Genomic DNA, 14,302 nt, shown 5'->3' on the forward strand with positions numbered 1-14,302 from the left:
TGATGATTTGGTTGTCAGACTTGTTACTAGAACATATGATTAATTTTATCTCTCTCTGCCTCTCTCTCTCTCTCTCTCCTTGTTTCAGAAAGCAATGACCCAGTTTGAATGGCATGATGGGACGATTAAAAATATTCACGTTGATCCACCCATACTGTATGACTATCAGGTGACTGAAGGACCTATACATAAATCCCCACGGCCAGAGTTAATGGCATTCCAGTTTAATCTAAGCCAACTGCTCTTTTTGTGTGCAGTTTTGACTAAGATGCACATTTCATCTAATCTCCCCACAAACAAATCAGAATGAAGGCTTGACAAACAGTTGTTGTCATCTAATCTCTCTGTGAAGTTTGTGCACAGGTTGAAGATGAATGTAGGGAGCTACCTTATATTGCATTGGCCTATCTAGCTCAGTACTCTCCTCATTAGTATAGGGTAAGACTCAATGGCAGATCACATGCCATGCATGCAGAAGGTCCAGGATCCACTCCCCAACATCTCCAGGCAGGACTGGGAATGTCTCCTTTGTGAAACCATGGAGAGCTGCTGCCAATCAATGGAGGAAATACTGAGCAAGATCAACCAATGGCCTGGCTTGGTATAAGACAGCTTCCTATGTTCCTGTGAACTCTCAGTAAGCAGGTTGTCAGGAAGTCACCACAGAATCAGAAGACACACCAGGACTGCTATAGGAAGAGGCATCCAAAGAAAAGGGAAGCAGTTATTATCAAGGCATCATGCTTGGAGTGAAGTCTTATCTTAATTACATTTTGGTTTTGGGAGTTTTTAATTTATTTGAGGCAGTTAAGAATGGAGGGGGGAAAGGTGTATGTTGCCCATGAACTGTGGTGAGAAATATAGTGGAAGCCAAGAACGTACTCAAAGAATGGAACGGTTGCTGAAGCAGTTGTCTGAAATGTGCAAGTAACCGTTCTCATCAACTATGTTTTGAATTGCATCTACAGAAACGGCTTGGCAGACTGGTGAGGATGTATGAGAGACGGGTAGACTGGCTCTCCACAGCTAGTAGAAGAATTTGGGGAACTGTTTGTGAGAAGAGGTATCAGTGTTTTGCTTATCCACATCCAGTTTTGTAAAATGATGCCCTAAATTGCCCCTCATGTGTTTGTGTGTGTGTGTGTGTGTGAGAGAGAGAGATGTATTCTGAGCATTGCCATGCCACCCTACACATGACAGTGCAGAAGAAATAATGAAAAACAGATATTATTAATAAATTTATTGCCTGCCCTTTACTTTAATGTCCCAGTATAGCCAATAGAATGGCACCAGGGCTTATGGGAATTGTAGTCCAAAGGATCTGGAGGGCCACAGTTTCCCATTCCCTATCTTGAAATATGGATGCTTCCATGCACTCGGTGAACATGCATGTTCAAGATCTGCTTTTTAAAAAGCTCTGTCTCCTTAGCTTTTTTAAAGGCAACTGGAAGCAGGGCACAAATTGCCTAAAATGGTTAGTCTTCATTAAGGGTCTCCCTACCCTTTCCCCTCCAGCAGAGCTTCACACACATGTAGACGTAGAATGTTCCTTGAGCACAATTCCACTCCCATCTTCAAGAAATTGCACTACTGAGCTATGACCCCACTCCCAGGCCTTTGACACCAGTATAGATTCCCTTCAAAATTTCTAGACAATAAAAATGGGGAAACGTTGATCTAAAAGTTGTGTCTCTGATGATGGTGGTCTCTCATACAGGATCGTCATTCTTATTGATATCTCCAAAACAAATGCCATGTACATCATTCATATCCAACATTCCCTGCGACTTTTACTCGAGGAGCAGATGTCGAGCAAGGATTTCTTCAATATCATAGCGTAAGTAACTGCCATGCAATGCTTGTAGGTCTGTCCATGAGCATTTGGCATCCTTGCTAAATTAACCTTCTGATTAATGGGCTACTAGCCATGTTAGCTGTTGCTTTGCCTTCAAGGCAGGAATGCTTCTGAATAAAAGCAGTTGCTGGAGTGGAAAGTGCTCTTGGGCTTGGTTTTTGCTTGCAGGATTCTCAAAAGCATCTGGTTGGCAACTGCGAGAACAAGATGCTGGGCTAGTTGGGCCATTGACTTCATCCAGCAGGCCTCTTCTGATTTTTTTATTCCTCTGAATGTTTAGGCTTAAAATAGCAGAAAGCACCGATTGCAGCTCAGTGTCTGAGAGCGCAATCCTATACATGTCTACTCAGAAGTAAGTCTCACTGAGTGCTATGCAACTTACTCCCAGGTCGATAGGTGTAGAATTGCTACTGTTTTTGGAACCTTAATTGCTCAAGCATCTTCTGTTGCAGGCTGATATGCTGTGAAGTAGCGTTTAGTTATTTGCTCTGTGTTTCTTGCAGCTTTGGAAATGACGTTAAGGCCTGGCAGGCAGAAATGGTTCCTTCGCACCTAGACAACCTACAAAGGGCCTGGAGGTAAGTAAAACATCTTTTAAGGGAAGCTTCACTGGTAAAACCCCTAGGTTAGTGATCTCTGTTCAATCCAATTTTCACATGCATTTAAGATTATCTAGTTGCGTGGCGAGTTCCCGCCTCCCACCAGTAGGAATAAAGACACATAACAACATTATTTTAGGTTAATGGGCTAAAATTGGCCACAACTTTATTGGTTACAGGTAAAGAGCGGTATTGGCTTAGGCATTGGTCCTATCTGACTATCCGGCTTCAGCCTGTTTGCTTGAAGACCGGGAAGGGTTAACACCAACAGGGGGAGCCCTGCTGATGCATCCCGGGGCCGTGCTTGCCTTAAATGAGGCAAGCCGCACACCCCGAGCCAGCTGATTGGCTGGCTCAGGGGATGACGCTGCCCGAGGATTCCCCTGATCGCGCAGGGGCTGGAAGCCAGCCTCCGCGCACGTGTTGGGGGCGTGAAACCCGCAACACCACCTCCTCCCAAGGTCGGAAGTGGGTTTGTGGACCAATGGGAGTCATGAATGAGCTGAGCTCCTTATATTTACACAGCTCGTATAAAACTAGAGAAGGGACTCATTTAGGGGAGATGTGCTTATCCCAGAAATGGAATCAGTTTGCACATCTCTCCCATATAAGTCTGCCCTTGCCACCACTCAAAAACAGGAAGTGGGGTTTACTCCCTCTTCCTAATTCCCTGCTTTCAGGCTATGCCTGGAACTGTTTATAGGATAGGATTTGGGAACTTGTGGCCTCCCACAACTTGTGGCCTCCCACAAGTTTAGCTTCAGCTCCCATCATCCCTGACCATGCATCATTCTGGCTGGTGCTGATGGGATCTGCAGTTTAACAACTTCTGGAGGGCCACAGGTTTCCCATGCCTAGGTATGTTGAAGAATTCTGATGCAAATGGGAGCAGAAATTGCCAATGTACGCTTATTTCTACCATGTCTGGAAGGGAAACCAATGCAGCAAATACGATTGGTATTTCCTTCTGTGGTTTGTATTCTGCAAACGATACGTAATCAATGACTTTTCCCACCATTTACATTGTGTTTCCTTTGCGTTGAAATGAACACTGTGGAATTGCATAATAATTGCATAATTATTTACATAAATAATTATGTCAGTATCTGCGACATATAACATCATTTCCCTCAGAAGTCGAACTGCAGCTGAATGGAAACAGCAATGTGGCAAATGTGGGCCGGAGCAGAAATCGATGTTTTCTTTTATCCCTACCTGAGTTTGCCCTAGGATTGTTAGCATGAGCCAGCATGACAGTCACAAAATGTTTGGAAGCCATGATTAGTCTTTTGGTGATGCTTGGGTGTTTAAAAATAAAATAAAAGATTGTTCAACTCCTCTTCTAGCTGGGTACTGACCCTTCAGTGTGAAGGCACTAGAAATCTTATGACTGCGCTTAGGAGAGCTGTGGAGATAGACTTTAAAGATAAAGACAAGCATAAATCTCAAAGCATGTACTTGCTTACGACTGGAGTCCCTGACCAAGAAAAGGTGGGTAAAATCCCCAAACCAGCTTACCATCTGCCCAGAGCTGCTTGTTATAGAATCATAGAATCATAGAATCATAGAGTTGGAAGAGACCACAAGGGCCATCGAGTCCAACCCCCTGCCAAGCAGGAAACACCATCAGAGCACTCCTGACATATGGTTGTCAAGCCTCTGCTTAAAGACCTCCAAAGAAGAAGACTCCACCACACTCCTTGGCAGCAAATTCCACTGTCGAACAGCTCTTACTGTCAGGAAGTTCTTCCTAATGTTTAGGTGGAATGTTTATTGTCAGAACTATTGCATGAGAGCTTTGCACTCGCAGAGAGACTTTGACGCCTGTATGTATTCAAACATGTGTTCTCCTACATGCATTCTAAGCATAGGAGCCAACTCCAGGCGGCTGTGGGTGCTTGGGCACCCACAATGCTGCAGGTGAGATGGTCCCCTTGACTCTAAGGTGGTTCTGTCTCACAGGGCTTGTGCTGTGTGCTCTATGTTAAGTTTGACCCAGGGGCCAGCTGCAACCTCCAGGCTTCTGTATGCAGACTATGCAATTCTTCTCAGGCCACGGCCCTCGCTGCCCCTTCTCTGTGCATTCCTTCAATACTTTTTTGCCTGGTGGGAATGTGTCTTTGAGTGGTGCAATGCCTCTTACAGTGGTGCCCCGCAAGACGAACGCCTCGCAAGACGGAAAACCCGCTAGACGAAAGGGTTTTCCGTTTTGGAGGCGCTTCGCAAAATGAATTTCCCTATGGGCTTGCTTCGCAAGACGAAAATGTCTTGCAAGTTCCTGCGGGTTTTTTCCCCCTTTTCCCCTCTTTTCCTAAGCCGCTAAGCTGCTTATCAGCTGATCCGCTGATAAGCCGCTTAACAGCTGATCGCTAAAAGCCGCTAAACCGCTAATAGTGCTAATCCGCTAAGCTGTCAATGGGCTTGCTTCGCAAGACGAAAAAACCGCTATACGAAGAGCCTCACGGAACGGATTAATTTCGTCTTGCGAGGCACCACTGTACTTGCCAGGGCAGAGAGATGTGTGTGCCAACCACTGACTATTGCCTGGCTGGAAGGTTGGCTACTGTACAGAGTCACTTTGGCTGCTCTGTCCACCTTGCCTCTCACGGCAACCAGCCTCCAGAAAGTTGCACATGAGGAAATGCAGCCCTCAGTTTGGAAAAGAATTCCCACCTTGCCTTACAGACTGTGATGACTGCGAGCGCTGTACAAATGCTAAAATTGTTGAGTTAGTATCATCAAACAGTACTCCCAAGTGGTTTCGATGGCTTATATTCTTGCCTTCCAGCATGCCATCTGTTCTTACCTGGCTGAGGTCTGTGGCGGCTGTGACTTGAAGCTGCATGTCTGTCTGTTCAGCATCGACAGTTTCTCCCTTGATGATATCCCGCCACGTTATGCAAGTCTGAATGAAACGGCTGCGATTTGTAAAGAAATCACCCAGACTGCCAATGGTCGGTTTCATTGGTTTGGAGAAACAGGTATATGATGTTCAGATGTTTTGTTTGTTTGTGACATGCATTTTTAGGATTGCAATTTCTTTTAAACTGTTTTTAATGCTGTGTTTTAAATGGCATGTATCCCCGGCCCAAGGAACCCTGGGACGCACAGTGTATTTCTCAGGGTCTCCAGTGTCTGGGATGCTAAAGGACTGACTACCTTCGCTAAGATCAATGGCGGAAACCTTGCTAATGAAGCTGCAACCTGCAACAGTACAGATGGTGTAGTTTTATTCAGAAGATAGTGACTGTTGGGTGTTTCCAGCCCAGCATTTAGTAAAAACTTGTTTACTTGGGCTTTCCTGAAATGATAGCCCTGTTCCTTCTGCCCAGTTATCTGTAGTACTGATTCAATGTATATTGTAAACTGCTGTGAGATTACTTTTAATGTAAGCGATATAGAAATATTATCAGATACAGTGGTACCTCGGGTTACATACGCTTCAGGTTACATACGCTTCAGGTTACAGACTCCGCTAACCTAGAAATAGTGCCTCGGATTAAGAACTTTGCTTCAGGATGAGAACAGAAATCGTGCTCTGGTGGCGCGACAGCAGCAGGAGGCCCCATTAGCTAAAGTGGTGCTTCAGGTTAAGAACGGACCTCCAGAACGAATTAAGTACTTAACCCGAGGTACTACTGTAGAGTAAATTAAATTGTTGTGACCCACCTTCAGACCTTAGGGCAGGTTGTTGTGGTTCTCCACTTGCTCACAAACTGTACATGTGGTTTTGAACTTGAACTGGGAATCTTCTGCAACCCTACTGGGACCTCCTTTTACTTTTAGAAAACCTTTTCCTTTACTTGCTCACGCTCCCATCCTTATTCGGCTCCAGCTACAAAAGCTGAGTCTGCTGAAGAGGCCAGAGACCCTCTTGGCTGTCTCTTAGTGCAGACCCAGGTCATTGAGCCTGAGCTTCCACAGCCGCTGCCCGCCATGAACCACCATAGGCAGGATTGGCAGCAACAGCAGCAGATATGTCCTATGCGCATGATAATATTTTATTCTCTTGCTAATTATGCTGGTTTATATTTGACTTCCTCTTACTCTGAGATTTTTTTTAAGATGATATTTTAGTTGCCTTGATCGTACACTTAACTTTCTTCAGTAAAGTTTTATTTTGGGTTGTTTTATTTGATGTTTTCATGTGGGTTGTAAGCCACTTTGAGATTATTTTTCCTTAAAAATATAAGGTGGTATAGAAATGAAACCAACAACAACAACAACTCAACCCTACAATGTTTCAACAGAAATGGGTCTGGGACTATCAATGATCAATATGCTTCTCCATGTTGCAGTTGCTTACTGATCTATTAAAAAAATTAAATGCTAGGGAGTTTAATTAAGGACATGCCTTCTGCTGGCCTTTTTGCTCTTCTTTTCTCTCCTCCTGTTAGGCATCTATGAAAGTGATGATATCAGCATTCTCCTATCTGAAATGGAAAACGCTGTCAACTATTCTCACAAGGTATATGTTCAGATATTATTCTTCTGAAATGGATGCTGTGTTTGTTAGGTTGAACGGGATGCATTTGTTCAGTCATGTACAGGATCTGCTTCACATTTAAGAACTTAAGAAGACCTATTCTGGACCACATCAAACCCTAGTTGGTCCAGCATCCTGTTACCCACATTGACCAACCAGACATCTATGGGAAGCACAACATGAATGCAATAGACCTCTCCCACTTGTGTTCCCTCAACTGGGACTTGGGGGCATACTCCCTCCTATATTGAAGGTAGTACATAGTTGTCATGATGAGTAGCCATTAATATCTTCCATTAATTTGGCCATATCCTCACCAGATGCTTATACCACTTTAATAGTCATGGCTTCCCCCTCCCAGAGAACCCTGGGAGTTGTGGTTTCTTAAAGATACTGTGAGTTGTTAGAAGACCTCTATTCTCCTCACAGAGATACAGTTCCCAGAATGGTTTAGCAATCTTCCCAGGGAACTGTAACATTTGGGTGGTGGGTGGTAATGGGGGGGGGGTCTTCTAACAATGCTCATAACCCTTAGCAAACTACATTCCCAAGATCCTTTTGGGGGAAGGCATGATTATTAAATTGGGATAAGAGTGCTTTAAATGTATGGTGTGGATGTGGCCTCTGTTTCATCCCCTTGTAAATCTATCCACATTGGTGGCCATCAGTTTGGTGACAGCCTGAGTAGGCTGGTGTTCCATTGTTAAACCCATAAAACGTGAAATGGAAAGGTGAATTTCCAAATTTGCAATGACATAGGAACTGCATCCTCTTAGGTTCATGGACAATGATGATATGGATGACTTGGGAATGACAACATCCTTCTGTGTTGATGATAATTGATGGCTTGGGAACAACATCTAATGTTGATGGTGACAATGATGATGATTTTTTAAATTCCTAGCTTACGTTCCATTGTCAGGTTTGGCCCTACAAGACAGCTAACAACCAGATTGAAACAAGAACAAACTATGTTCAGTGTTCCAATACAAATGCAAAGAGACAGTGATCAAAATAATAATAAAACATAGGCCATATCAGAAGAGAGAACAAGAAATATTTTTTTATTGATGCATAAGGCACATCAGAAGAGGTGTGTATGTGTGGTTCTCTGTTGTATTTCTCCAAGTGTTGTGGAATGGGACCCCCCCATTTTGCCCATCTGAAGGCAATACATTAGCTATTTCCTTTTGAGTTCAGTCCTGATAGAAACTGATAAGGTTCCCCCCCCCCACTGCATTTGCTTTCCAGGGAAAGTCTAAACCTTTCCTATCCCTTCTGTTTTTCAGTGTGCCTTACTAGTGGGATCCTTAAAGCAGCATTCAGGAAGTCATTTGGCTAATCAGTTGATGCCTGAAGGAGACCTAACAATGCTAGAAACACAGAAGAAGAGTAGACCACAGAGGCTACCATTTCCAAAGCCAACTGCCCTCACTCTTGCCAGAATGGTATGACACTGTTTGGTATTTTAAGATGAAAACTGCCTTCATCAGTGCCACTAACCATGTCCCTAGGAGTTGGCTTCTATGATTCTACAATACAAGGATGAAAGCTGAAAATGCTGGGGGGGGGGCGTTGCTGCTCTGTGATAGGGTTGAGTGCAGATCATACAGGTCTATACAGGGCCAAGTAAACAAGAAGACCTTGAACATGACCTGGTAGCTGGCTGGCAACCAGAGCAGTTGTCTCAGCACAGGTGTGACCTGTGTGTCCAGGCGTTCCACTGAGCAATCTGGTTGCATAATTGTTGCCATTGTGGTATCTCAAAAGCGGTTTTGAAAATAAGAACCATTTAGCATGCTGGTAGGCAGGGGCAAAGTGGCAGAAGGTTTTCTCAGATGTTGACTGTGCCTTTTTAGAACTTCAGAGACCAGCTCGATGGGGCCAGAAATGGCACGATGAAAGCTCTCCTATGGCGTCCACCAAGTGCCAAAGCGGAAATTCCTCCAGGTGTGTGTAAATTAAGCCCATGGATTTGAATTGCTATTGCTTGCATGATTACAAATAGATATATTTGTTGTTTCAAGCTTTGTTTACTACCAGCTTGATGAAATAGCAAAGCCTGCTGACTAAGGCTGGATGAAGTGTGTGAGGCGTCTGGAGAAGAATTGGCTCTTGATAATGTATGGTTTGCATCCAGTTTCTAGTCCAACTCAAGAGTGGTACCATTCAAGTTAATGGGCATGACTAACTTAGGTTCATTGTTTTCAACGGATCTACTCTGAGTAGGACTGAGTTGGGTAAACCCAAGATGTAGGCATGCCCAACTTAGGCCCAGGATGCTTTAAGGACCATCTCACTCAGTGGCCCAACAGAGCCTGTGGTGATCTGGGGCTGATTCCATTCAACTCAGCTGAAGCCAGGATCCCCTCCCCAATGATCCTGGATCCAGTGCATAAGCCCTAGTAACCAGCTCAAGTAGGGGAAGAAGGCCGGTGGAAACCAGTGTCATGGGCCCTACTGCTCCAGGTGGAATGAAAGCTAAAAAATTGTTTTAAGGCTTGCTGTGTTTAGGAAAACTGTTTCACAATTGAAACAGTAGGTGGTCCTACTGTCATTAACAGTTAAAGAAAACATTTGACTGCATATTTCTTTGACTGATGTTTGTGAGTCAAGGGTCTCACAAAGGGCTGAAAAGGCAAGTTATAACTGTGGCTAAGAGAAGAGTTCAGGGCAACAGTGTTCCTCATATTAATAGCATATTTATCTCACACTGTCCACAATTTCCGCAGTGCAAGTTTTCTGCAGTATTCCTTTGTGGATCCATCTGAGCCTTACCTATTTCCCCTTTTCATCTTTGTTTCCAAAAGGGGAATCTTGATATTTAAAGTCAGTGCTTTTTTTTCTTTAAAAAAAATATGTTTAGGGGTACTCTCATTTTCCTACTCATATTGAAATACTGCCCCTCAATGAGGCCAAAGTTAGATTCACAAAATATTTAGGGGTATGCGTACTCCTGCGTCCCCCCAGGAAAAAGGCACTGCTTAAAGCAGCCAAATCAAGGCAGTGTCTGAACTTTGGGAGCTGGGCTTCAGTGCCAAATCATGACCTTCTCCATAGTTTGCTAACACTGTAGCTTGGGGGACCCCCTCTCCACAGCGCCATGATTTAAACCCTGCCAGAGATGATGATGATGATAAATTAATATTCTGATAAGCATTGCATTCTTAGGTTAAATAGAATAATAATTATTATTATTTGCCCTTGTGTTGCAGTACCTTCAAAGGAAATTTATCTGACAAGTGGAAAAAAGAAACACAACTTCAAGTCAAAGAAGCGTCCAGAGGTTTCTCTCTTGTTATTTTATGCTGACAAAGGGAAAAAAGTAGGTGGGTATCCCCAGTCTTTTTCTTACTAAACCAGCAGTTTTAAAACTTTGATAATGAGGAGTCTCACTGCAGATTTTCTCCTTTTCTCTGACTTGTTCCAATAGCAATTGAGTGTGCTAGAGGGGAGGCATTTCAGGTGTCAGAGGAGTGAGAAGAGGGGTTAGGGCAGCATTTCTCAACCTGTGGGTCCCCAGATGTTATTGGACTACAACTCCCATCATCCCTGAGCTCTGGGATGATGGGAGTTGTAGTCCAACAACATCTGGGGACCCACAGGTTGAGAACCGCTGGGTTAGTGTTTTAGAAGCATTTGTTGGGTTATGTCTTCAGCACCACACTAGGTCCTGTTTACAGCCTACATGTATGTTGCTTTTTGACGCCACTTAAAGTGCTATGACTTTAATTCAAATGAGATTTATCACTGGAAATTCTTTGGCTGAGCCCTATTTGCAAGTGGTGGAATGGCAGCAGAGGGGAGAATTTCAGCTATTATTCAGGGTGGGAGGTGGACAAAACTATGGGAGGGGGGGAGAGGTGGCAAACAGCTCTTTGTGGTGACTGTTGTCACCCCTAAAAGTAATCTGAAATAATGTTACAAGATGACTAAAAGGGAATTTCGGTGGTTGTGGTGATTCTCAGATGACTTGAAGGAGAGGCAGCTGTCAGTCCTATCAAGATGGGCTCTCCTTGTTCTACAGAGTCTGCAGCTTTTCACCTAAGAATGCTTGACTCACCTCTAGCAAATCCTTTAGTAGAGCCAAACTGGGATGATGGAAGATATCATCTTCCATTCCATCGTGTATTTGTCACATGCAGCACTGTTTCCATTCCCCTGCAGTTTGTCTTCTGCCAAAACCTAGATTATTTCTCTTGCTGTCTGATGTGGTGAAATTAAGCCATTTATGCAATTAATTTGGTAAAGTCATTACATTATTCCACCCCATTCATTTCAGTGCAGAGGATGCAATCAATGACATATTGTTTGCGGACTGAAAGCAACAGCAAAAAACAATTGTGTTAGTTGCATTGATTTCTGTTCCAGACATGGGACATGGGGGAAGGTTGTTGCATTCATGCTTAAGTGATTTCAAGAAGCATCTGGCTGGCCATTTGGGGAAGTGGGACACTGGATGGATCCTTGGTGTGATATGGTAAAGGTAAAGGGGTAAAGGGACCCCTGACCATTAGATCCAGTCATGGCTGACTCTGGGGTTGCGGCGCTCATCTCGCTTTATTGGCCAAGGGAGCCAGCGTACAGCTTCCGGGTCATGTGGTCAGCATGACTAAGCCGCTTCTGGCGAACCAGAGCAGCGCACAGAAACACCGTTTACCTTCCCGCTGGAGCGGTACCTATTTATCTACTTGCACTTTGACGTGCTTTCGAATTGCTAGGTTGGCAGGAGCAGGGACCGAACAATGGGAGCTCACCCCATCGTGGGGATTCGAACCGCCGACCTTCTGATCGGCAAGTCCTAGGCTCTGTGGTTTAACCCACAGCGCCACCCACTGGTAGAGCTCTTATATTAGGTAGGAAGTAGATACAGTCATACCTTGGGTTGAAGTAGCTTCAAGGTGAATATTTTTGGGTTGCGCTCCACGGCGACCCAGAAGTAATGGAGTGCGTTACTTCCGGGTTTCGCTGCTCACGCATGCGCAGATGCTCAAAATGACATCACGTGCATGCACGGAAGCAGCAAAACGCGACCCGCACATGCGCAGACGTGCAGTTGCATGTTATGTTCGCTTCAGGATGCGAACGGGGCTCCGGAATGGATCCAGTTCGCATCAAGTGGTACCAGCTTCTTTTTTTCCTAGGTGCAGTTTATAAAAAATATTCAAACACGAAAAATGTGAAGAAGCAGATACCTGTTCCTGTTTTGCCATTTGAAGAAGAGATATGCTCCAGTAAAGCGGTATGATTCATAATTTCTAAAGAGATAGCTCTGTCGGGCCTTAAAACGCCACTAGAAACTTTATTGATTTTACCGCTTTGATATGAATTGCTGTGGAAGCATTGAGTGTTCTTCATTTTATTCCTTCTCTCATTTTATATCCTGCCCTTCTCCCCAAAGAAGCCTAGGGCAGCAGTATGTCTTTGAGTGATATACATCCTAAACATATCATCTTTAGTTTGATACATTTGTGCTTTATTGGTTGGCATTATGGTTGTTTGTATGTTGCAATTTATATCTGTAAGCTGCACCTGCCTTGTGAAGGGGGTGGGAGGGGAGTAATCACTTTCTGAATAAATAAGATGGTTGAGCACAGTTATTATTTTGTCCTCCTTTCTCTCAAAAAGTGGCTGAGCAGATTCAGTATAAAGAAATTGAAGTTAGACTTGCCCAGCCTTGTTTTTGGACCTGAGTGTGTGCATCAGAAGGAAATGGTGGCATCTTTGCACAAGCAAGTCTCAGCAAAATACTGTGACATCTTCCCGAGCGTGGAGATCCACGTAAGTCCTATGGCTTTTCCTCCCATTGTAGTACAAAAAATGTCTTATTTCTGCCAGTTACCTAGACTTCTGCTTTGACGACAACATCTTCCAATGTGGTTTCCTGTGTTCCAGTCAAATTTACGCTGGCCTTTTTGAAATCATAGAATAAGCTGCTGTTGTATATAAAAACGACATTTTCATGAAATACTTGAGCCTTCTTTCTGGCTCCAAAGATGTGGCTGGATTTTTCAAGAAACAGGAGACCCCATTGTGACCCTGGCAAAGCTACTGAAAGGAAATGGGAGTAAGAACTTGGATGTCAGACGCCGCAAAATGTCCCTATTTTCCAGGGACGTCCCTGATTTAGAGAAGCTGCCCCGGTTTCTGATTTGATCCCATAATGTCCCGCTTTTCCTTAAGATGTCCCTATTTTCATCGGAGAAATGTTGGAGGGTATGGGATGTAGAAGGAGCCAATATGCAAGATGTCAGACCTATTTCTCTTGGCCATGGGACCAATAAAGGTGTTCTTTATCCCTATGCACTTAAAAGAAGAGTTATTAATTAATATTCCTGTGCATAGCTTGGCTCTCAAATGAATTATTTTCAAGATGGCACAGTGAACAATTGAAAATAGATTTTTCACCCAATCTGTTAATGAAGAACATGGTCAGGCCTATAACCCTATAATAGTGCCACTGTATTCTGCTCTGGTCAGACCTCACCTGGAGTACTGTGTCCAGTTCTGGGCACCACAGTTCAAGAAGGACACTGACAAACTGGAATGTGTTCCGAGAAGGGCAACCAGAATGGTCAAAGGCCTGGAAACAATGCCTTATGAGGAACGGCTAAGGGAGCTGGGCATGTTTAGCTTGGAGAAGAGGAGGTTAAGGGGTGATATGATAGCCATGTTCAAATATATAAAAGGATGTCACATAGAGGAGGGAGAAAGGTTGTTTTGTGCTGCTCCAGAGAAGCGGACACGGAGCAATGGATCCAAACTACAAGAAAGAAGATTCCACCTAAACATTAGGAAGAACTTCCTGACAGTAAGAGCTGTTTGACAGTGGAATTTGCTGCCAAGGAGTGTGGTGGAGTCTCCTTCTTTGGAGGTCTTTAAGCAGAGGCTTGACAACCATATGTCAGGAGTGCTCTGATGGTGTTTCCTGCTTGGCAGGGGGTTGGACTCGATGGCCCTTGTGGTCTCTTCCAACTCTATGATTCTATGAACCCTCAACTTCCACCACCAGCTACCCTCCCTCAAGTTTGCCTGCACCCTTTCCCCAAATGCACCCAGGTAATTTAACATGATCACCCAAGTCTCGGAACTTCTACCCTGTCTAACCTATAGATATCTGACATGACCTTAATTTAACATTACAGTGGAACCTTAGCTTAATAATAATAATAATAATAATAATAATAATTATTATTATTATTATTATTATTTATTTATTATTTATACCCCGCCCATCTGGCTGAGTTCCCCTCAGCCACTCTGGGCGGCTCCCAATCAAATGTTAAAAACAATACAGCATTAAATATTAAAAACGTCCCTAAACAGGGCTGCCTTCAGATGTCTTTTAAAGATAGGATAGCT

At 43.9% G+C, this 14,302-nt stretch overlaps 1 protein-coding gene across 3 annotated transcripts in view; it reads left to right on the forward strand.

Annotated features, from left to right (window-relative positions):
• VWA3A (von Willebrand factor A domain containing 3A) overlaps positions 1–14,302 on the forward strand; it is a 51,400-nt gene that overhangs the window by 26,336 nt on the left and 10,762 nt on the right. For all 3 annotated transcript variants that reach the window (XM_081839562.1, XM_081839564.1, XM_081839563.1), the window contains 12 exons: positions 89–169; positions 969–1,063; positions 1,718–1,837; positions 2,359–2,433; positions 3,801–3,945; positions 5,243–5,435; positions 6,852–6,922; positions 8,230–8,388; positions 8,800–8,890; positions 10,156–10,269; positions 12,085–12,182; positions 12,569–12,721. In XM_081839562.1, coding sequence (XP_081695688.1) covers positions 89–169; positions 969–1,063; positions 1,718–1,837; positions 2,359–2,433; positions 3,801–3,945; positions 5,243–5,435; positions 6,852–6,922; positions 8,230–8,388; positions 8,800–8,890; positions 10,156–10,269; positions 12,085–12,182; positions 12,569–12,721 — 1,395 coding nt within the window. The remainder of the gene's footprint in view (positions 1–88; positions 170–968; positions 1,064–1,717; positions 1,838–2,358; positions 2,434–3,800; positions 3,946–5,242; positions 5,436–6,851; positions 6,923–8,229; positions 8,389–8,799; positions 8,891–10,155; positions 10,270–12,084; positions 12,183–12,568; positions 12,722–14,302) is intronic.

This window comes from Podarcis erhardii (genome assembly GCF_964252035.2).
Source record: "Podarcis erhardii genome assembly, chromosome: 14".
Lineage (NCBI taxonomy): Eukaryota > Metazoa > Chordata > Lepidosauria > Squamata > Lacertidae > Podarcis > Podarcis erhardii.